This window comes from Gracilinanus agilis, chromosome 2 (assembly GCF_016433145.1).
Source record: "Gracilinanus agilis isolate LMUSP501 chromosome 2, AgileGrace, whole genome shotgun sequence".
In the NCBI taxonomy this organism is placed as follows: Eukaryota; Metazoa; Chordata; class Mammalia; order Didelphimorphia; family Didelphidae; genus Gracilinanus; species Gracilinanus agilis.
In genome coordinates, this window is record NC_058131.1 from 442171143 (window position 1) to 442194056 (window position 22914).

Below are 22914 nucleotides of genomic sequence, written 5' to 3' on the forward strand. Positions count from 1 at the left end.
AAAGATGGAAGAGATCTGGCAAGAAAATAACAGTTTAAAAAGGCAGAATTTCACAATTGGAAAGTGAGGCAAGTCAACTGAAGACCAGAAATGACCAGATTGAAAAGGAAAACCAAAAGATTATAACCGAAAACCAGTCCCTAAAGGCTAGAATTGAGCAATTAGAAGCTAATGATCTCTCAAGACAGCAAGAAAAAATAAAACAAAGTCAAAAGACTGATAAAAAAGAAGGAAACATGAAATATCTCAATGAGAAATTGACAGATCAAGAAAACAGATCTAGAAGAGACAATTTGAGAATCATTGGTCTTCCTGAAAAAGCAGAAATTAATAGAAATTTGGACTCCATACTAAAAGAAATTATTCAGCAAAACTGCCCTGCAGTTCTACAACAAGCGGCAATATAGACATTGAAAGGATCCATAGATCACCCTCTACACTAGAACCCAGAAAAGACAAGCCCCAGGAATATAATAGCCAAATTCAAGAGCTTCCAAGTAAAAGGAAAAATCTTACAAGAAGCCAGAAAGAGACAATTCAAATATCAAGGAGCACCAATCAGGATCACATAGGATCTAGAAGCCTCCACACTAAAAGATGGAAAAGCTTGGAATATGATATTCAGAAAGGCAAGAGAACTGGGTCTACAACCACAGATCACCTACCCATCAAAACTAACTATATACTTCCAGGGGAAAGTTTGGGCATTCAGCAAGATAGAAGATTTCCAAGTATTTGCACAGAAAAGACCAGGACTAAATGGAAAGTTTGATATCCAACCACAAAAATGAAGAGAAACATAAAAAGGTAAATAAGAAACAGGGGAAAGAAAGAAAACTCGTATTTTTTTCAATTTGTCTCTTTAAGGGCTTCAATAAGATCTAATTATTTGTATTCCTATGTGGAGAAATGTTATGTATAATTCTGTGTAGTGAACTTTATTCACTATTATATTATTCACTATTATAGTAATCAGAAGAATTATACATAAGGAGATGTTGGAATACTAAATGGTCTAAGATGATATGGTGGGTGGGAAAAGGGGGGTGAATAGTAGAGGACACCAAGAAAAACTTGAATGAATGAGAAAAATAGGATAACCTATCACACACGAAGAGGGCATGGGAATGGGAAGGGATGAATACTATTATAAGAAGGAGAGGAAGAGAGCATTAAGAGGTAATATTTAAACCTTACTCTCAATGTAATTAACTCTGAGAGGGAAGAGTAGCTATATTACCCATTGGGATATAAAACGCTATCTAACCCTACTGAGAAAGTCAGAAGGGATAATCCAAGGGGAGCAGGGGTTTGGGGAGGTCAAAAAAGGGAAGGGAGAAGGAGGAAGGAATTAATTAGGCCTTAAAAATAAAAAGAGGGTAATAATAAGGGAGAGGGTAGAAAGGGAAGTTAATCAAGGGAGGGGACAAGGGTTACTGGCTTAAAGCAAACCACTGCTTTAAAAGGAAAAAAAGGGTTTAAGAAGGGTTTAAGAAGAAGGGGTAGAAAGAGGAGAGGATACCAAAATGTTGACGAATACACAACTGATAATTATAACTCTGAATGTGAATGGGATGAACTCGCTCATAAAACGGAAGCAAATAGCAGAGTGGATTAGAAACCAAAATCCTACCATATGTTGTCTACATACACAAGTTTAAGGTCAATGGCTTGAGTAAAATCTTTTGGGCGTCAAATGAGAAAAAGAAGGCAGGAGTGGCAATTATGATTTCTGACAAAGTCAAAGTAAAAATAGATATGATTAAAAAAGACAGGGAAGGTCATTACATCCTGATTAAAGGCAGTATAAACAATGAGGAAATAACATTGCTCAATATGTATGTACCAAGTGGCATAGCATCCAAATTCCTAAAGGAGAAACTGGCAGAGCTCAAGAAGGAAATAGATAGTAAAACCAAAATAGTGGGAGATCTAAATATTCCTCTTTCAGATCTAGATAAATCAAACCAAAAAATAAATAAGAAAGAGGTAAGAGAGGTGATTGAAGTCCTAGAAAAATTAGATTTAATAGAAGTGTGGAGAAAAATAAATAGGGACAAAAAGGAATACACCATCTTTTCAGCTGCACATGGTACATTTACAAAGATTGACCATGTAATACAGCATAGAAACATTGCACACAAATGCAAAAGAGAAGAAATAATAAATGTAACTTTCTCAGATCATAATGCAATAAAAATAATAATTAGTAAGGGCACCTGGACAGGCAAATCAAAAACTAATTGGAAATTAAATAACATGATTCTCCAAAACTGGCTAGTCAAAGAAGAAATCATAGAAACAATTAACAATTTCACTGAAGAGAATGACAATGATGAGACATCCTACCAAACTCTGTGGGATGCAGCCAAGGCAGTCCTCAGTGGGAAATTTATATCCTTGAGTGCATATATTAAGAAATTAGGGAGGGCGGAGATTAATGAATTGGGCATGCAACTTAAAAAATTAGACAGAGAGCAAATTAAAACCCCCAGATGAAAACTAAATTAGAAATACTAAAAATTAAGGGAGAAATTAATAAAATCAAAAGTAAAAGAACTATTGAATTAATAAATAAGACTAGAAGCTGGTATTTTGAAAAAACAGATAAAATAGACAAAGTACTGGTCAATCTAATAAAAAAAAGGAAAGAAGAAAACCAAATTTACAGCATCAAAAATGAAAAGGGAGATCTCACCTCTAATGAAGGGGAAATTAAGGCAATCATTAAAAACTATTTTGCCCAATTATATGGCAATAAATATAACAATCTAAGAGATATGGATGAATATTTTCAAAAATAAAAGTTGCCTAGATTAACAGCAGAAGAAATAGAATATCTAAATAATCCCATATCAGAAATAGAAATTGAACAAGCCATCAAAGAACTCCCAAAGAAAAAATTGCTAGGGCATGATGGATTCACAACTGAATTCTATCAGACATTCAAAGAGCAACTAATCCCAATACTATACAAATTATTTGATATAATAAGCAAAGAAGGAGCCCTACCAAATTCCTTTTATGACACAAATATGGTACTGATTCCAAAGCCAGGTAGATCAAAAACAGAGAAAGAAAACTACAGACCAATCTCCCTAATGAATGTAGATGCAAAAATCTTAAATAGGATACTAGCAAAGAGTCTCCAGCAAGTAATCAAGAGGATCATCCACCATGATCAGGTGGGATTTATACCAAGAATGCAAGGATGGTTCAACATAAAGAAAACCATCTACATAATTGACCATATCAACAATCTAACAAACAAAAATCACATGATTATTTCAATAGATGCTGAAAAAACCTATGACAAAATACAGCACCCATTCCTATTGAAAACCCTGGAAAGTATAGGAATAGAAGGACCTTTCCTAAAAATAATAAACGGTATATACCTAAAACCATCAACAAGCATCATATGCAATGGGGATAAATTAGAAGCCTTTCCAATAAGATCAGCAGTTAAGCAAGGATGCCCATTATCCTTGCTTCTATTATTATTCAACACAGTACTAGAAACTCTAGCAGTAGCAATTAGAGAAGAAAAAGAAATTGAAGGTATCAAAATAGGCAATGAGGAGACTAAGCTATCACTCTTTGCAGGTAAAAAATCCTAGAGAATCAGCTAAGAAGCTTGTAGAAATAATCAACAACTTTAGTAAAGTTGCAGGATACAAAATAAATGCACATAAATCATCAGCATTTCTATATATTTCCAACACATCGCAGCAGCAAGAGGTAGAAAGAGAAACACCATTTTAAATCACCCTAGACAATATAAAATACTTAGGAATCTATCTACCAAAACAAACAAAGGAACTATGAAAACAACTACAAAACACTTTCCAAACAAATAAAACTAGATCTAAACAACTGGAAAAACATTGATTGCTCATGGGTAGGACGAGCTAACTTAATAAAAATGACCATTCTAACCAAATTAATATATCTATTTAGCGCCATACCTATCAAACTACTAAAAAACTTCTATCCTGAATTAGGAAAAACTATAACAAAGTTCATTTGGAATAACAAAAGATCAAGAATATCAAGGGAAATAATGAAAAAAAAATGTGAAGGAAGGGAGCCTAGCAGTACCAGATATTAAACTGTACTATAAAGCAGCAGTCATCAAAACAATATGGTACTGGCTAAGAGACAGAAGGGAGGATCAGTGGAATAGACTTGGGGTAAATGACATCAGCAAGACAGTGTATGATAAACCCAAAGAGCCCAACTTTTGGGACATGAATCCACTATTTGACAAAAACTGCTGGGAAATTTGGAAAACAATATGGGAGAGATTAGGTTTAGATCAACATCTCACACCCTACACCAAGATAAATTCAGAATGGGTGAATGACTTGAATATAAAGAGGGAAACTATAAATAAGTTACTTAACTTATTTAGTATACTTGTCAGATCTCTGGGTAGGGAAAGATTTTAAAACCAAGCAAGAGTTAGAGAAAATTACAAAATGTAAAATAAATGGTTTTGAGTATATTAAACTAAAAAGCTTTTGTACAAACAAAAACAATGCAGCCAAGATCAGAAGGGAAATAACAAATTGGGAAAAAATCTTTATAACAAAAAACTCTGACAGGGGTCTAATTACTCAAATATACAAGGAGTTAAACCAATTGTATAAAAAAATCAAGCCATTCCCCAATTGATAAATGGGCAAGAGACATAAATAGGCAATTTTCAGATAAAGAAATCAAAAGTATCAATAAACACATGAGAAAATGTTCTAAATTTCTAATAATTAGAGAAATGTAAATGAAAACAACTCTGAGGTATCATCTCACACCTAGCAGATTGGCTAAAATGAAAGAAGGGGAGAGTAATAAATGCTGGAGGGGATGTGGCAAAACTGGGACTTTAATGCATTGCTGGTGTAGTTGTGAACTGATCCAATCATTCTGGATGGCAATTTGGAACTATGCTCAAAGGGCTATAAAAGAATGCTTGCCCTTTGATCCAGCCATACCATTGTTGGGTTTGTACCCCAAAGAGATCATAGATAAACAGACTTGTACAAAAATATTTTATAGCCGTGCTTTTTGTGGTGGCAAAGAACTGGAAAAGGAGGGTATGTCCTTCAATTGGGGAATGGCTGAACAAATTGTGGTATATGCTAGTGAAGGAATACTACTGTGCTCAAAGGAATAATAAACTGGAGGAATTCCAACTGAACTGGAAAGACCTCCCGGAATTGATGAAGAGCGAAAGGAGCAGAGCCAGAAGAATATTGTACACAGAGACCAAATACACTGTGGTAAAACAGAAGGTAATGGACTTCTCTACTAGCAGTAATGCAATGATCCAGGACAATTCTGAGGGATTTATGGAAAAGAACACTACCCACATTCAGAGGAAGAACTGCAGGAGTGGAAACACAGAAGAAAAGCAACTGCTTGAACACATTGTTGAGGCAGACATGATTGGGGATTTTGATTCGAAACTACCACACCAATGCAATGATCAACAATTTGGAAATAGGTCTTGATCAATGACACATGTTAAAACCAGGGGAAATGCGCATCGGCCAGGGGTAGGGGGAGGGTGAGGGGTGAAGTGGAAAGTAGGAGCATCAATCATGTAACCATGTTAACTTTACTAAAAAATGGATATTAATAAATGTTTTTAAAAAAAGAAGTAAAAAAAAAGAGTTAGATGCTTTTTTTGTTTGTTCATTTTTCCTATCTAATTATAGGTAGGCTTGGAGAGATGATATGATTGTCTGTGGCTGAGAACTCTGAGAGCCCCTCCCCATACTGATTTAATTGACCCTGGAGATGCTGATAGCTTAAAGACTTGCTTTAGACTTAGGTGTAAGCTCCAGAAGCTGTATACTTGATCTAAGCAGGCACACCCTTGAATATCCTGTCTTGGAGCTCTTGCTCTGAGCTTTAGACAAAATGATCAGTACTTAGTACTATCAACCATCCCAAAGTGTGAACTAATTCCTTATCTCAAGCTCAGACTAGAATTCCCTGGGCTGGGGCTCTGGATTTCTCTATAGGTTTGAAATTTCAGGGGTATAGGTTGGTTTGTACCACTACTTGCCCTGGCAGGATCTCTGTATCTGGATGTTGGCTTGGGCATTGGTTCCTGAACCTCAGACAGCAGATGTAGGGTGTGGGGGTAAATTCTTACCTCCTTGCTACAGCTTCTTGCTGGGTCTACTCTCTTCTCACCCCGGTGCCTCAGATGTTCTTTGCCTACCTTTTGGGTTTTTCTTTTCTTGAAAGTTGTTTCACTCTGTTTGTTGGTTCTTTCACTTCTGTATTCATTTTGTAGCAATATTTTAATCTTGGTCAGAGAGGATTCTCATGCTGTGCACAGAGCTGCTCTGGATTACTCTGCCATCCACAATCCCCCAGCCCCTTTCCAAGTTTTTCTGAGATTCTCCTGCTTGTCATTTCTTGCAAGACAACAGTATTCCATTACGATTATATATTATAACTTATTCAGCCATTCCTTGATTGATGGATATCTTCACTTTCCAAATTTTTGCTGCTCTAAAAAGAGCTGCTTTAAATATTTTTGCATATCTTTCCTCTTTTTTTATTTTTATTTCTTTGGGATACAAACCTAGTAATGCAATTGTGGGATCATAAGTATATACTGTTTTTTATAGCCCTTTGGGCATAGGTCCCAATTGCTCTCCAAAATGACTGAATCAGTTCACAACTCCTCCAATAGTGTCTCAATTTTCCCACATGCCCTCCAAATTTTATTTCCATTTTTCTGATTGATAGTGTGGTACCTTGTTTTAATATGCATTTCTCTAATAGAGACTTAAAGCATTTTTTGCATGACTACAGAAAGCTTTAATTATTTTGTCTGAGAACTGCCTGTTTATATCCTTTGACCATTTATGAACTGGGGAATGATCAGTATTCTCATATATTTGACTCATTTCTCTATGAATTTGAGAAATGAGGCCTCATCATTATGATTAGTGTATTACTCTCCATCCTATTTCCTCCAGTTTAGTTTCTGACCGCCACCTCCCCCAACCCTCTTTTCTATCAGTCCACCCCCTTTTCTCTTATCCTTCTCCTCCTATTGTCCTATAGGGTAAGATAGATTTCATTAGCCAATTGATTGTGTATGTTTTTTTCTCATTGAGCCAATTCCAATGAGAGCAGAGGTTCACATGTTCCCCACTACCCCTATCATTCCCTCACTATAAAAGTTCTTTTATGCCTCTTTTATGTGCAGTAATTTACCCTCATTATAATTTTCCCTTTCCCCTTCTCCCAATGCACTCCCTCATTCACACACCTTAACTTAATATTTTTTTCATTCCAACATATTCGACTTACACCCTTGTCTGCTATGTATACTCCTTCTAACTGCCCTAATAATGATAAAATTCTTAGGAGTTACAAGAATCATTGTTCCATGTAGGCATGTAAACAGTTTAACTTTATTTACTGTCTTTTAATTTCTCTTTCCTGTTTATTTTGTGCTTCTCTTGAGTTTCATATTTGAGAGTCGACTTTTCCATTGAGCCTGATCTTTTCATCAGGAATGTTTAAAAGTCCTCTTTTTCATTTATAATAAAGCTACTAGCAGCCTCATAATTTAATTTTAACTCTTACACCTTGAATACCCATTTACCCCCTGAAGGATTTTTCTCAGTTTTGCTGGATGGTTGAAGTCCCTCTGACCTCTGGAAATATATTCTAGGTCCTCTAGTCCTTTAATGTATGTGTATACATGCTAAATTCCATGTTATCCTGACTAATGGTTCCATGATATCTGACTTGTTTCTTTTTGGCTGCTTGTAATATTCTCTCCTTGACCTGGGAATTCTGGAATTTAACTATATCTTGGAGTTAATCTTTTGGGATCTCTTTCGGTAGGTAATGGGTGGAATTGTTCAATTTCTATTTTGCCTCCTGGATCTAGAACACCAGGGCAGTTTTCCTTGATCATTTCTTGAAAGATGATGTTCTAAGCCCTTTTTTTGATCATGGCTTTCAGGTAGTCCAATAATTCTTAGATTTTCTCTCCTGGATTTCTTTTCCAGGTCAGTTGTCTTTCCAATGAGATATTTCACATTTTCTTCTATTCCTTTGACTTTATTTTGTTGTTTCTTAATGTCTCCTGGAGTCATCAAGTACTACTTACTGAACTCTAGGTTTTAAGACATGATTTTCTTGAGTGAACTTTTGTACCTCCTTTCCCATTTGGCCAATTCTACTTCGTAAAGAATTCTTTATCTTTGTATGTTCTTGTGCCTCTTTTTCCATATGGGCAATTCTGCCTTTTAAAAAGTTCTTTTCAGTGCATTTTGATGTATCTTTTTCCATTTGGCCAATTCTGCTTTTTAAGGAGTTCCTCTCTTCTTCTCTTCAGTAGATTTTTGTGCCTCCTTTACTAATTGGCCAATATTTTTAAAAAGTTATTAATAATTTCTTCAGGATTTTTCTGTGTCTCTACCAAGATGATGACTTTTTTTTCATGATTTTCCTGTTTTATTCTCAATCATTTTCTCAATTTTCTTCTACTTTTCTTATTTTATTTTTAAAATCCTTTTTGAGCCCCTCCCTTAATTCTTTTTGGGCTTGACAGTAATCCCTATTTTTCTTGGAAGCTTTGCATGCAGCAGTATTGACTTATTGCCTTCTTCTGAGTTTGTGTTTAGGTTTTCCCTGTCAACAACTTTCTTTTTTAAGTTTCTTTTTTTGTTGTTTGCTCATTTTCCAACCTTTTTCTTTTCTTTTAATTTAAGAAAAACTGTTCAAGTTGGGCTCTGTAACTGTGGTGAAGGGAACACTGTTCCACGCTTCCAATTCTTTGTGTAGCTGCCCTTCAGAGTTAGTAACGGGATTTATCTGCTTTCAGTTCTTCCAAAGTGGTATGACATAAGGAGAGTCTTTAATACTCTGCCTGCCTGTATGCTGGTCTGTGAGTAACCCTAATCACTTCCCCCCCTTAAAACTGTGACTAGAGTCCCTTGCTCCCATGGCTACAAGCCCTGGTGTTCACATCCCAGGACTGATATCTGGATTTGCGTACAGTCAATGCAGCAAAAGTCTTGAACCCACAGCCAGCAAAGGGATTCCTATAATCTTCTGAGCAGTTGTTCAACTGCCCTTACCACCTGTGTCTGAGAGCTCTAGAAGCCTTTGTTGCTGATTTAGCTGTGCCCAAGTCTGAAGTGCCTGTCTTGGCATGCTGCTTTGTGCTCCACTTCCACCACAATGCACTGGATCTTTTGTGCTGGCCTTATAAATTGCTTTAGTTGAAAACTTATTTCACCTTGTCTTTTTGTGGGTTATGCTGTTCCAGAATTATTTTGAGGCATTATATCATAGTTTTTTTGGAAGGCAATTTGGTAGTGATTGGGTGGGTCTGTGTAACTTCTCTGCCGTCTTTAATCATCCTCTCTTAAAACAAGCATCAACGTAAAAAGATTATTTTCTAACCACTCAGTAATTTAATCATCAAATCCCCTGACCTTTCACATATATAAAAGAGATTTGCTGGTTATAGAAACTTTTGATTCTGGACTCAGGCATGTACATTAAAATCCTTAAATACCTTCATTCTCTTCTAACTTCTTAATGTGACGGAGAACAGGTTGCAGGTTCATGTAGAGACGATGACTATTGCTGAGCAAGTCCAAGAGGTGTCTGGAACGCATGGGACATCCAGTATAGTATATTAGCTTCCTGGCTGATGGTAATCCATCTGGTAAAATCTCAAATTTCTTACCCTATGGAATGCAAAAAACAAAAAGAGAAATTCAGTTTATAACTCTTTAATGTAGATGCAATTTATTTATTGTTATTATTTTCACAAATCCTTACCTTTGTAACCTTGTCTTTGAAATAGTTATAAAATAGAAGAGTGGTAAGGTTTTAGGGTAATTGGGATTAAATGACTTGTCCAGGGTTACATGGCTATGAAGTATCTGAGGCCATATTTGAATCCAGGCCCTTCTAACTCTAGGCCTGGAGCCCTATCCATTGTGCTATCTAGCTGCCCCTGTTAATGCATTTTAAATAATGATAACCACATTCCTGTTATCCCCATAGCACTCAATACTTATTATTGTACTTTTACCTATAACATACATATCCATAATTTTAGTACATACATGTTACTTAAGAGTTTTTCATTGTAAGCTAGACACCATTATTTCACTATTTCCAAAGTGATTTCAAAGATGAAAATCTTTTCTGGAATGTTTTAAGAATTTCTCTTTTTATAATAATTTAAAGTCCTTTCTATTTTTACTTTTCCTTTTGCAGTATTTTTTTAATTTAAAAAAATTTTATCTAATTAAGAAAACTTTTCCATGGTTACATGATTCATATTCTTTCTCTCCCCTGCTCCTACTCCCCTCCCATAGCCAACATGCAATTCCACTGGGTTTTACATCTGTCATTGTTAAAGACCTATTTCCATATTAATGATATTTGCATAGGGTGATCACTTAGAGTCTACATCCCCAATCATATCCCCATTAACCAATATGATCAAGCAATTGTTTTTCTTCTGTGTTTCTACTCCCACAGTTCTTTCTTAAAAGTCCCTCAGAAATGTCTTGGATCCTTGTATTACTGCTAGTAGAGAAGTCCATTACATTCGATTGTACCACAGTGTATCTGTCTCTGTGTTTAAGGTTCTCCTGGTTCTGCTCCTTTCACTCTGCATCAATTCCTGGAGGTCATTCCAGTTTACATGGAATTCCTCCAGTTCATTATCACCAACAGATACCATAATTTGTTTAGCCATTCCCCAATCGAAGGACATTTCCTCATTTTCCAACTTTTTGCCACCACAAAGAACATGGCTATAAATATTTTTGTACAAGTGTTTTTCCTTATTATCTCTTTGAGGTATAAAACCAGCAATGGTATGACTGGATCAAAGGGCAGTTTTGCAGTATTTTTTGACTTGTAATCTCTGGATTTTGCCAGTGACTCCTAAGTGTTTTCATTCTATGTGATTAGTGGATTCTTTCTATTTTTACTTTGCCTGGAGGTTCTAAAACATCTTGTTACAATTCCAGGATTTCAAGAAGAACTCAAGCTGGACACCGTTATTTCACTATTTCCAAAGTGGAATCCAGGGCAAAGTCTGGTCACTGCTTTCCTTTCTGCAAATTCCTTATGAAGTCTTTGTCTAAGCAATACCTCCATAGTTTTGTCTCAGGAGATCCAGTACATTGCAACTGGGATCAGCAACTATTAGTCAGCTGGAAAGCTCTTCTGGTTCAATGACAGAACTATAGGCTCCTCTTTGTCCTATCCTGGCTAGTTTGCATTGGGCTGGATTTGAGAGCCTGCTTCATTTCTGGGATCAGAGTACAACTGCTGTTTCTATTGGAACTTATATAGCTTAGGCCCATCTAGGAACCAAATCCTTGGAGATCTCCTAATTCCCACAATGGATTATGACATGGAACTGGGTAGTAAACAACAGAGCTTCCATTTGGAATCTATTCCTGAACCCCACATACTGTTGGGTCTATGTGTGGGTCTGGAGTCTATTCTTGCCTTTATGTACTCCTGGCCCTCTTTCAGTCTAGTCTCTGTGCTGGAAGGTTCCACATGAGAGTTCCTGGCTAAATGTTGTCTCCCAGTGTCTGTGGAACTGAAAAATGATTCACTGTGACTTTTCTTGGATTTCCCAGTCAGATCTCAATCTGGTGTATTTTTGTGGATTTAAAATTTCATTTCAAATGTGCATTGATAGATAAGAAATTCAAAACACCTGGTATGGTTTTCATGATTTTTTAAAAATACTAAATTATGAGAAAAGGAATAGGAAAGGTTGGACCCCATTTAAGAAGTGAGGAAAGGATATTGATATTAATAAATTCAGGACTCTATTTGAACCTAAATCATTATAAAGAATATCTGTGATCCTAAGCATAAAAAGTCCTTTCATCATTATTTTTAGAAAGAGAATAATGACATACTTTCTTCTGTTAAAAGCAAATTCCTATACATTTTTTTCTTTCTATTTCTTGGATATAAACAACTCCCTATTTCACATTAGGGAGACAAAGACGGATATAAAGATACTGAGAAATAGAGATAACATGGTCAAATTTATAATTCAAATGTATTCCGACCATTCTTATTTTTTGCTTAATAAAATTATTTAAAATTAAATGTATCAACCAATAAATACCCTCATATCACTTAAATGTGTGATCAATGTTTTTTCCCCCTATTCTATCAACAATTAGCCTGCTGTTCATTTGTTCAACAATTAGGATATCCTCAGCCTGATTTATACTTCTGTTACTATGGGTAGGAAGATGAAGGCTGAAGAGACCGATTTAATCAGTTTATTTCATACTAGAAATAATGTTTAAATAAACATTGAACTGAAGTGCTTTCCATGTATAATGTTCTATTTAGTTGACATACAGTAGTAATGTCTCATTAATATTTCATAAAAGCAAACCAACTTGCCCTTTTTACACGATGTTTTCCAGTATGAGTAAACATATAATATAACAGTATGAATTTCCATAATAATAAGAAAAACCACTTTAATATAATGAAATATTTACTGTAAAAGTTGCACTTTTGAAGCAAAATTAGATGATACAACATATATTCTTTTCATTGTCAAACTACTTGTTCCACATACACAAAAATTGTTCCTTTGGAAGCAATGGCTTATTTTAATGCTACTTCGCTATTTTTGTAGAACCAATTAAGAACACTGGACAGAGTAACAAAATTTACGTTTTGTGTCCTGAGATGACTTAATACTTTTGAACTTACCACAAATACCAGTTTTCCAACATTTGTCCAAGGGAAGTCATAAAGTAATTGTTTCTCCTCACTGATATTCTATGGAAAGAATTATGTAAAAGAGGGTTAACTAGAAAAAAGTGAGAACATGTATTCAAAAATAGCTATAAAACTTTCAAAACATAAAATAGTAATCAAATTTGAAAGAGATTATAAATATCTTAGGAGAAATTAAAGATCTTATGTAGATGAATACTGCTATAATTTAATTGCTTCAGGTTGTGAATGACTTTAAAAAAATTAAAAACTACTTCTTATTAGAAAAAGCATCATTTGACAAATAGATAAATATGTATATAAAAAACCATATATCTTATTTCCATTTATCGGTTTTTTCCTCAGAAGGTGGAATTATTTAAAAAAGAAACAGTACTTTTTAAAATAGAAAATCTTTAATTAATTAATTAAGAATAGTTTAACATGGTTACATGATTCATGCTCTTTGCCTCCCCTCCAACACCCTAACCCCCATAGCCGACACATAATTCCACTGGGTTTTACATGTATCACTGATCAAGACCTATTTCCATATTATAATATGGAAATAGGTCTTGAGCAGTGGTTCCCAAACTTTTTTTGGCCTACCGCCCCCTTTCCAGAAAAAATATTACTTAGCACCCCCTGGAAATTATGAAACTATTTATTGAACTCAGAATAGAATGTAAATACAAAAAAAGTGTGGCTATCACCGCCTCCCTGGATCACTGCAGCACCCACCAGGGGGCAGTAGCACCCACTTTGGGAATCACTGGCTTAGAGAGTCTACATCCCTAATCATATTCCCATTGAACCATGTGTTCAAGCAGTTGTTTTTCCTCTGTGTTTCTACTCCCACAGTACTGAATGTGGATAGCATTCTTTCTTATAAGTCCCTCAGAACTGTCCTGGCTCATTCCATTGCTGCTAGTAGAGAAGTCCATTATGTTCAATTGTAGTCTCTGTGTATAATATTTTCCTGGTTCTGCTCCTTTCACTCTGCACAAATTCCTAGAGGTCATTCCAGTTCACATGAAATTCCTCCAGTTCATTATTCATTTTAGCACAATAGTATTCCATCACCAACAGATACCACAATTTGTTCAGCCATTCCACAATTGAAGGACATCCCCTCATTTTCCAATTTTTTGCCATCACAAAGAGCACAGCTATAAATATTTTTGTACAAGTCTATTTCCCTATGATCTCTTTGGGGTATAAACCCAGCAGTGGTATGGCTAGGTCAAAGGACAGACAGTCTTTTAAAGACTTTTGGGCATAGTTCCAAATTGCCATCCAGAATGGATGGATCAATTCATAACTCCACCAGCAATGCATTAATGCCCCAATTTTGCCATATCCCCTCCAACATTTATTACTTTCCTTTGCTGTCATGTTAGCTAATCTGCTAGGTGTGAGGTGGTACGTTAGAGTTGTTTTGATTTGCATTTCTCTAATTATAAGAGATTTAGAACACTTTTTCATGTGCTTATTGATAGTTTGATTTCTTTATTTGAAAATTGCCTATTCATGTCTCTTGCCCATTTATTATTTGGGGAATGGCTTGATTTTTTTTAGTACAATTGATTTAGCTCCTTATATATTTGAGTAATTAGATCTTTGTCAGAGGTTTTTGTTATAAAGATTTTTTCCCAATTTGTTGCTTCCCTTCTAATTTTGGTTGCATTTGTTTTGTTTGTACAAAACCTTTCTAACTTAATGTAATCAAAATTATTTATTGTACATTTTGTAATTTTTTCTAACTCTTGTTTGGTTTTAAAATCTTTCCTTTCCCAAAGATCTGACAAGTATACTATTCTGTGTTCACTTAATTTACTTATAGTTTCCTTCTTTAGATTCAAGTCATTCACCCATTCTGAATTTATCTTGGTATAGGGTGTGAGATGTTGATCTAAACCCAGGCTCTCCCATACTGTTTTCCAATTTTCCAAGCAGTTTTTGTCAAATAGTGGATTTTTGTCCCAAAAACTGGGATCTTTGGATTTATCATAGACTGTCTTGCTGAGGTCACTTACCCCAAGTCTATTCCACTGATACTCCCTTCTGCCTCTACCATATTGTTTTGATGACCACTGCTTTATAGGACTGTTTAATATTTGGTACTGCTAGGCCACCTTCCTTCACAGTTTTTTTTTTCATTATTTCCCTTAATATTCTTGATCTTTTGTTCTTCCAAAATAATTTTGTTATAGTTTTTTCTTAATTTAGTAAAAAAGCTTCATGGTAGTTTGATAGGTATGGCACTAAATAAGTAAATTAATTTGGGTAGGATGGTCATTTTTATTATGTTAGCTCGTCCTACCCATGAGCAATTAATGTTTTTCCAATTGTTTAGATCTAGTTTTAATTGTGTGGAGAAAGAGTACTTTATAGAATGAGTTACCCTGTCTTAAAACAGCTTTAGAAAGGTTTTGAATACCAAAGTCCCTAAAGCCCTGGTGTCAGAAAGAAGGGGGTACCCCACTGCCATGGTACATAGTTTATAATTCAATCCTTGCTCCCTGACTTCCTTAATATAAGTCTTATAAATCAAGTGTGGCTGTCAATTTCAGTCACAGCCCTGGACCACGGCTGAGAAGAAATGGCTAGGAGGAGTGGCACCCTTGGACAAACCCAAAGCATGCACAACATGATGAGGGAGAGAAAGTACACAAGCTGGGGTAATCAGAGAGGATGGATATATGGTACAGTCAGATGGGATTCTGGATAGAGTTTAGTGTCTAGTATGGGTGGCATTTTTATAGGGATCTTGTGTCTAGAAGGACAAGGTGTTGGAGGTGGGTCAGGACAGTTCATAGTTGGGGTTCAGACTGGATATCAACATGCTGAGGGGGAATTGAGGGTGAAATTAGTAGCTAGTTGATATTCAAAATGAGGCTTTAAGCCATTACTGCTGGTCTTATTTTGACAGAGTAGGCTTAAGTTGTTATTGTTGTTTTTAAGCTTTCCTGGGACTTCTTTAAGCAGGTTGGGGAGGCAACTTTATTTCTTACACATACTTCTTTTTTTTTTTTTTAACCCATCCCTGTCTTAGAAGCAATACTGAGTATCATTTCTAAGGCAGAGAAGTGGTAAGGGCTGGGCAACTGGGGTTAAATGACTGGTTAATGGTCACATAGATAGGAAGAGTCTGAGGCTACATTTGAACCCAACCCCTCCTATTTACAGGCCTGGCTCTTTATCCATGAGCTATTTAGCTGCCCTATACTTCCTTAATATGAAATAATTATGCCCCAAATTTAAAATTCCAGGTTGCAACATTTCCCTAAGTATTTTGTACCCATCATTCATATTCCAACTAACATGGAAGGGAATTTTAAATATAACAGGATTAGGAAGCATCATTACACCTTGGGTTTTTTCTCATGTATTATGTAAGGGACTATATAATCTATTATGAGGAGCAGATTTCTTGGAACTGGTCTATCATAGCAATGAACTCATCTAACTAATGGTTTTTATTAAATCTAAAAAAATTTAATTTTTGTTATTCTGAAAATAAAACATGAATTCTACAAGTCACTCTCCAAATTTAATTTTTAACTGAACTCATTCCTATTAATTTCACTTTATTTCATGCAATCTGAAATCAATCATCATTTCTCACATTTGAAAGATTTATAATAATAGTGAAGATTTTTAGCTGGAATTCAAAGCGAATTAGAGGAAAACAAAATTGGTAATTCTTTTCTTCTATATTCATTACATGGTGTACTCCCCTTACTTACTTGTCAATGTTTTAACATTATTTTTAATGTGTCAGAAGTTATATGAGATGATAATGAAATGTGTAACATTTAAAAATGAGAACATTTAAATTTTTCCTTTTTTCTATAATCTTACAAAATGGAGGAATACCTTAAGAGAAAATATTATGTCTGATCATCGTGTTTATTTTAAGAATTTACTTTTAATGCTTCAAGGTACAAAGGAACCATTTAGCTCATTGCAAATTACACCTAATAATGGATTTATAAAGGTAGTCTTAGTTCTCTAACAGTTTTTTAGGAGAATTGAGACTCTTGTGGTCACACTAAAGAAATACTACATTCCATGAGGTAAGGTAAATGAGTTAAAAAAGATGCTTATATATAATAATTGATTAAGATGTATTCCATAGGACCAGTTAAAAGGAAGTAATGAAAGATCAGAGGATCAGAGATTTAGATTTGGGACAGACCTCAGAGGTTACTGAATCAGTTTATATGATAGATAAGAAAACTGATAGATATTTGAAAGAAATTTTAAGATTTAGCATTTTACTTGTAACAGTGCTATAATGTAGAAAATAAATTTCTGATTTTACAAAGGAGAAAACTAAGGGTCAAAAAGTCTATGTCAGTGATGGTGAACCTATGGCACAGGGATTCCACCCCACCAGTTTGTTACTAGAAAGGCAGACGGACTTGGGCAGAGCTGCTCCCTCTCTACACCATACCTGACATTTTTTTCACATTACCTGCCCCTTTGCCCAGCAGCCCAATGGGAGTACATAGGGAGTAAGGTGGGTGGCTCACAGGTGGCAGAGCTGCAGGGGAGCAGAGGACTCGGATCACTCCTCTCCCCCTCTCTACACTCACTGAGGACATTCCTCACTTCACCTATCCCTCCACCCAGTAGCCCAATGGGAGCACTTTCTCCCTCCTCTGTGTGGGTCAAGGAGGGGCGGGGCATGCCCAACACTTGGTGAGGAGAGGGACATTACACAAGGTCTCTGGAGGTGGGGTGGGGAAATGGGCATGGCACTCAGTCTGGGCCAGTGGGGTGGGGTGGGGTCTGGCACTCCATCTCTAAAATGTTCACTATCACTGGTCTGTGTCGTCCCTTAGGACACAGAACAAATTAGTGGCAAGGCTGAAATAGTTTTCTGACCACCACACAATCCAAATCCTTTTCAGCAATACCATAAAATTAAAAAAAAAAATGAAGACCAAGTGAAAAAGCTTGTTAAGCTTTCATTCTTTCTGTATGCTTTTTCTAGTGTTCTCACTAACAAGTGCCTTTTTAAGGCTGGTTAAATAAGTTAAGAATCAGAATTTATAATATATTTCTGGATGTAAACTTAATCACTTCTTATTGTTGAAATATCTTTCTTCCTTAGGGGCTGGGAAATAATGATCACTGGCAAGAACTAGATCAAATCTGGTATCATCTTGCATAAGTGGGAAAAAATACCTAGTCGAACCCCCAAAATAGGCTTTGGATATAACATGGCAAATATAATGTACACTGTCCAGGGAAAAATAGCCCATTCCATATGATAATAATTTTCCATCTACCTACCTGAAATATTTGTATTCCTCGTGTTGTCAACCCAAGAGTTAATGAAGCTTCAATTTCCCTTTTATCCTAGAGAAACAAAATATCGTTGGAAGAAAAGTACAAATTTTAATCCACAATGTACAATACTAGAAAGTTGAGAACAATACCAGAAATCATTGAGATGAAATCATTTCAGTCTTTTATTTTTTTTATGGCTTAAACTATGAATATGTTCAATATATAAAGAGTAAAAAGAGGATTGGATATAAAACTATTACGAGCAGTTATTTCTAAAGTACTAAAGTTCTGAAGTAAATTAAATAGTAACAAAACATACTTCTTTATCTGTATTTGCTTCTTTTGAACCTGGTTCTATCCTCTTCTGTGTATTTTAAAAATGTTTCACTGATACTATCTATCCCTCCTCCACCCTCTTTCCACCAACTGCCAACTTCAAATAGAAACTCACCTTTGTCTGGCCATGTCTGAAAATATCTCATTCTGTAGCTCTAGTTCAGGTAGGAAGCATGTGTAGCATTTGTTCTGGGGCTAACTAGCTCTAAGTCCAACTTGTAACTGAAAAGTTGGATCCACAGAACTCAGCTGCTATTTCTCATCGGGGTTCCAGGGCTAAGATGGTGAAAGGAGGTATCTTTGTAATATCATAGCTGATGAACCCCACAAAAGTATTTTTCCCTATAATTAGTGAGCCAGATTTAATTAGAAAGGAATATTTAAACAGAAATATAGTAAGAACAGTTGGTACAAAGTGTCCTCATCCATTTAGTTATGTTCCATAACCTTAACTCAGTCCCTCACTATGGCAAGGCAATCTTTTTACTCCTCTCTATTTAATAAATACACCATGCTATTTACCACAGTGGCTCTTTTCACCTCCCCTCAAATCTTCTTTTCCCTCCATCCTCTTAGCTGAAAATCTTGCTTTATATTATACTGAAAAAACTGAGGCCATTACATGAGTGCTCCCTCTTCTCACCTCTTCATTTCCCATCATCCAGATATCTTCTGCCACTATTTCGTCCTTTAAATACCCTTGTGTGGGATGAGATTCAGTGTGTAATTCTCAGAGTAATATTTGACTTGTAACCCCATTTTTCAAAACCCCTTAGTATTACCATTCTTTAGATTAAAAATGCCCCCCACCCCATAAAATTTTTAGTTTTCCTGACCTATTTTCAAAAACCTTGAGAAGAGTTTATCTGAAGCCTGGAAGAAAGCCAACTATGAGATGAGCTGAAGAGTAAAGAACAAGAAGTGTTAAAAGTATCTCTACTGTCCCAGGCTGAAAATCCCATGATAGTCTCAGGTTTTTTGAATATGGGGGTCTTTAGGGGCATGTAATGTTGAAAATAGCAAGTTCAAAAATTGAAATGTCACAGCCCCACCCTGTACAGGGTTGGATGAGAGGAAAGAAGGAGAACCTTGTGTCAATAAAAGTCTGTGCTTACAGGTAGCAGCTTGTGTGGACAGAATCTCTTTTCCTTTCCTTCCTCTTCCCCTCCCCCCATTTTCTGCTGTTTTCTCCAAAAAAAAAACATGCTTTTTTCTCTGGCAGCATCTTATCAAGAATCCTGTCTGCTCATTACAGTGATTTCTTCCCCAAAATTCTACTCCACACACCTCTGTCTCATATGACGACCTTCTGGCCAAGGAAAACCCTTTTACATGTACAAATGAAGATCAAGGATGTAAAACACCAATATAGCTTTATTGAATCTTCTATTATAGGACTAAGGAAAGTTCTTTTTAACTTTCCAATAACCTGAGTGTCTCACCTCAACAATGAACCTGAACTAACAGGGTGTCCAGGCTTACCTCTGATATTCTGGCATAGCCAGAAATTAAGACAAGATAAGATGACCTCATGGCATATATCATGGGGAAGAGCTCTGCAAATTTGGAGTATGTAGGGAACAAAGGATGGCTAGATAAGATATGATGACATCAGAAGACAAGTGACCTTATGGTTGATAATGGGTACTTCTCTTAACAGTCTGCTCACATGGGGAGAATTAGCTCAGTGGTTCTAGAAATGGATGACAGAGATGGTAAAGAAAGCATCGAGTGTAGAAATCCCAGGTTGTTGTTGACCATTTTACACAAGTGGGACTACCAGGATAAGAAGACTGAAAGTGACCTGGCCTACCACATTTCAGCAACTAAGGACAAAGTTCTCAGCTTTTAGGGACCATACAATGAAAGGTGAAGGGTAGATAATGGCACTTGTATATCTACAAGTGAAAAAATATTTCCTGATGGAGGTGGGGACCAATAGGCTATAGCCAGAAACCAACTATATAATCATCAACTTAGGAGTTACAACTTACAAGTTAGGAGAATTGAGGATGAGACAAAGATTTATTACTACTCCCTTAGAAGAGGGTTGATGAAAGGTTCAAACAAAAACCTGATGAGTCACTGGAGCAACAGCTCCTGAGAATGTGGTCTAATGGATCTAGGTTGAGACACTTTCCCCACTTGAGGCCATAGGCTTGGGACTAAGTGTTAAAGTCAGCTAAATTGTTCTCTCTATAGAGGATTGTCTTTTATTCCTTTATGGATAACTGAAATGGGGAATTATTTGTAACTGGCTCTATGAAGATGATTTCTTGTTGTAGCTGGTTCCCCAATGGGGATCTGCAAGAAAGGGGTGAAGTTTCTAAAGGAAATGAGTTTGAGTGATTGGATCTACATAGCCCTTTTTCCCCTCAAGATCCTCCACATCACATGTCCAATCTGTTTGAGGGAGCAATTAGACCTGACCTTCTGGACAAAACTCCACCAAAAAGACTTCAGAAGGCACTTGCCTTGACACAAAAATGTAGGCTAATTAGTGAAATTTGATCAGGAAATTAGAACAGCTCTAGCTTGGGCAAATACTACCTTTGGTGCAAAAACACAATCCAGGAATGGAAGTTGTCATAAAGCCCACTATCCCAACAGGTAGACAGAAGGCTACCTTCTACTGAAGGAAGCTATAGATATGGCTACTATTATAAGGGAGTAATTAAAAATGCAATTAAAGGTCAGTCTGTGAGGGAACTGGTAAAACTGAAGAAGGAAATTCAGTACTAAGGCAGATGGGGGCCCTTCAATTCCACCCAAGTCTAAGGCTTTCTTTAAATCCTTGCCCCATAAAGGATAAACAATGAAGGGAAATTTATCTAGGGGTTAGTATCTGTGCAGGTTCTTTCAGCAGCTTCTGAATGTTACTTACTGTGTGTAGGATCAAACCTTACAACTATCCCATGTAGATAACAACAAACAATAGTGAGTTCCCAGGGAGGTGTGAGAAATTTATTCTCAGTGTTGAAGATGAAAGAAATTGGAGTACTCTGTAATATTAGCTCCCTACACAACAATCTTGTGTTGCTTATAAGGAAAGTAGGGGTGCTATGTTTCTTGAATATATGAAAAAAAGCTATTCCGCAGTCTTTCCCTTTGGGTCCTTATGCAAGGCTCACATTTCTGGAGCTTTCTGTCCATAAAGACTAGGCTGAGTGAGGCCTTTTGGAGTCACCAAATGGTGGTCTCAATAAGTAACTGCTGGGCTTCCTGATGTGTAATATCTCCAAATTGCCAATCATTTGCAACTGAATAGATTACATGGGATCAGGCAAAGAGCTTATCTCTTTGGGCTGAATGATGCAAGTTGTTCTCTCTTATAAGAAGGGTAAGGCACAAGAACCTTTCATTACTGAATGAAAATGTCATGTTAAAACCACACTTGTGGTGCTCAAATTTGCAGGACACTATTTTAGAGAACATAAGTTTCTTAGCTTTGCTCTGAACAATTAAACAATTTGCTTACTAAAAAAACATCAGAATGATCAGATAAATTTCTAATGAAACCCTTAGAAGAAAGAATTTGCTTTATTAGGGTAAGGAGAAGCTATACTAGATTCATGGGTATGTTATTGGAAATATTGGGGTTCTTCAACTACATTTCCCATGAGCCTACTGGCTTCCTGTTGTTATGAAATGACATAGGCAGAGGGATAAAACTGAGGGGCTGGCGTTTCACTTCCTCTTTTCTTTTTATCCACCATGGTGGCAGCAGGGAAGAGAGTGCTTTTTAAAGTGACTAAGCTAGGGGCAGCTGGGTAGCTCAGTGGATTGAGAGTCAGGCCTAGAGACCGGAGGTCCTAGGTTCAAATCCAACCTCAGACACTTCCCAGCTGTGTGACCCTGGGCAAGTCACTTGACCTCCATTGCCCACCCTTACCACTCTTCCACCTAGGAGCCAATACAGAGAAGTTAAGGGTTTAAAAATGTAAAGTGACTAAGCTAGCATAGCACATGGCTTTATTTTCTAGTGGCTACTAATAAATCTTTAAAAACCATAACATTTTTAAGTCATTATTTATTTATTAATTTTATTTTTTACATTGATGGCAATCAGATGTTTGGAAAAAGAACTCAATTTTTTAAGATAGCCTAAATAAGTTTAGTAAAAGCCATGTTGCTGCTGATAGCTCCAGCTGCCTATTTTTGCTGCTTCTGTTCCTGATCTTCCCACCACTGGCTGCCCACCTACACCCCCTGGAACTGAAGCTTCTGTTACTTCTGCTGTTCCCACTGTTCTCAATCCAAAATGGTGCCTGGAGTTGTTGCCACTACTGTTTGGAGCCAATTTCCTGAGGCTTGGGAAGTATTTACTGCCCTCCCCTTCTTTTTCATTGTGCACAGCTGAGTGTTTCCCTTGCTGCCTGCCTTGGAAGCCCAGGTGTGTTTTCTCTTAGACAATAATTAGCCTCCTAAAGAGTTTTTACCTGAGAACTTCTAACTTTTAACTCCCTGTCCACATGGCTGAGGTAGCACATGGGCTCT

At 36.4% G+C, this 22914-nt stretch overlaps 1 protein-coding gene across 1 annotated transcript in view; it reads right to left on the reverse strand.

The window, feature by feature from the left end:
• The window catches only part of FRMD6 (FERM domain containing 6), a 167830-nt gene that overhangs the window by 27399 nt on the left and 117517 nt on the right, over positions 1-22914 (reverse strand). Inside the window, exons 8-10 of the mRNA XM_044664740.1 lie at positions 18085-18150; positions 12775-12843; positions 9566-9740 (exon numbers count right to left, since the gene is read on the reverse strand). Of these exons, the coding sequence (XP_044520675.1) occupies positions 9566-9740; positions 12775-12843; positions 18085-18150 (310 nt within the window). The remainder of the gene's footprint in view (positions 1-9565; positions 9741-12774; positions 12844-18084; positions 18151-22914) is intronic.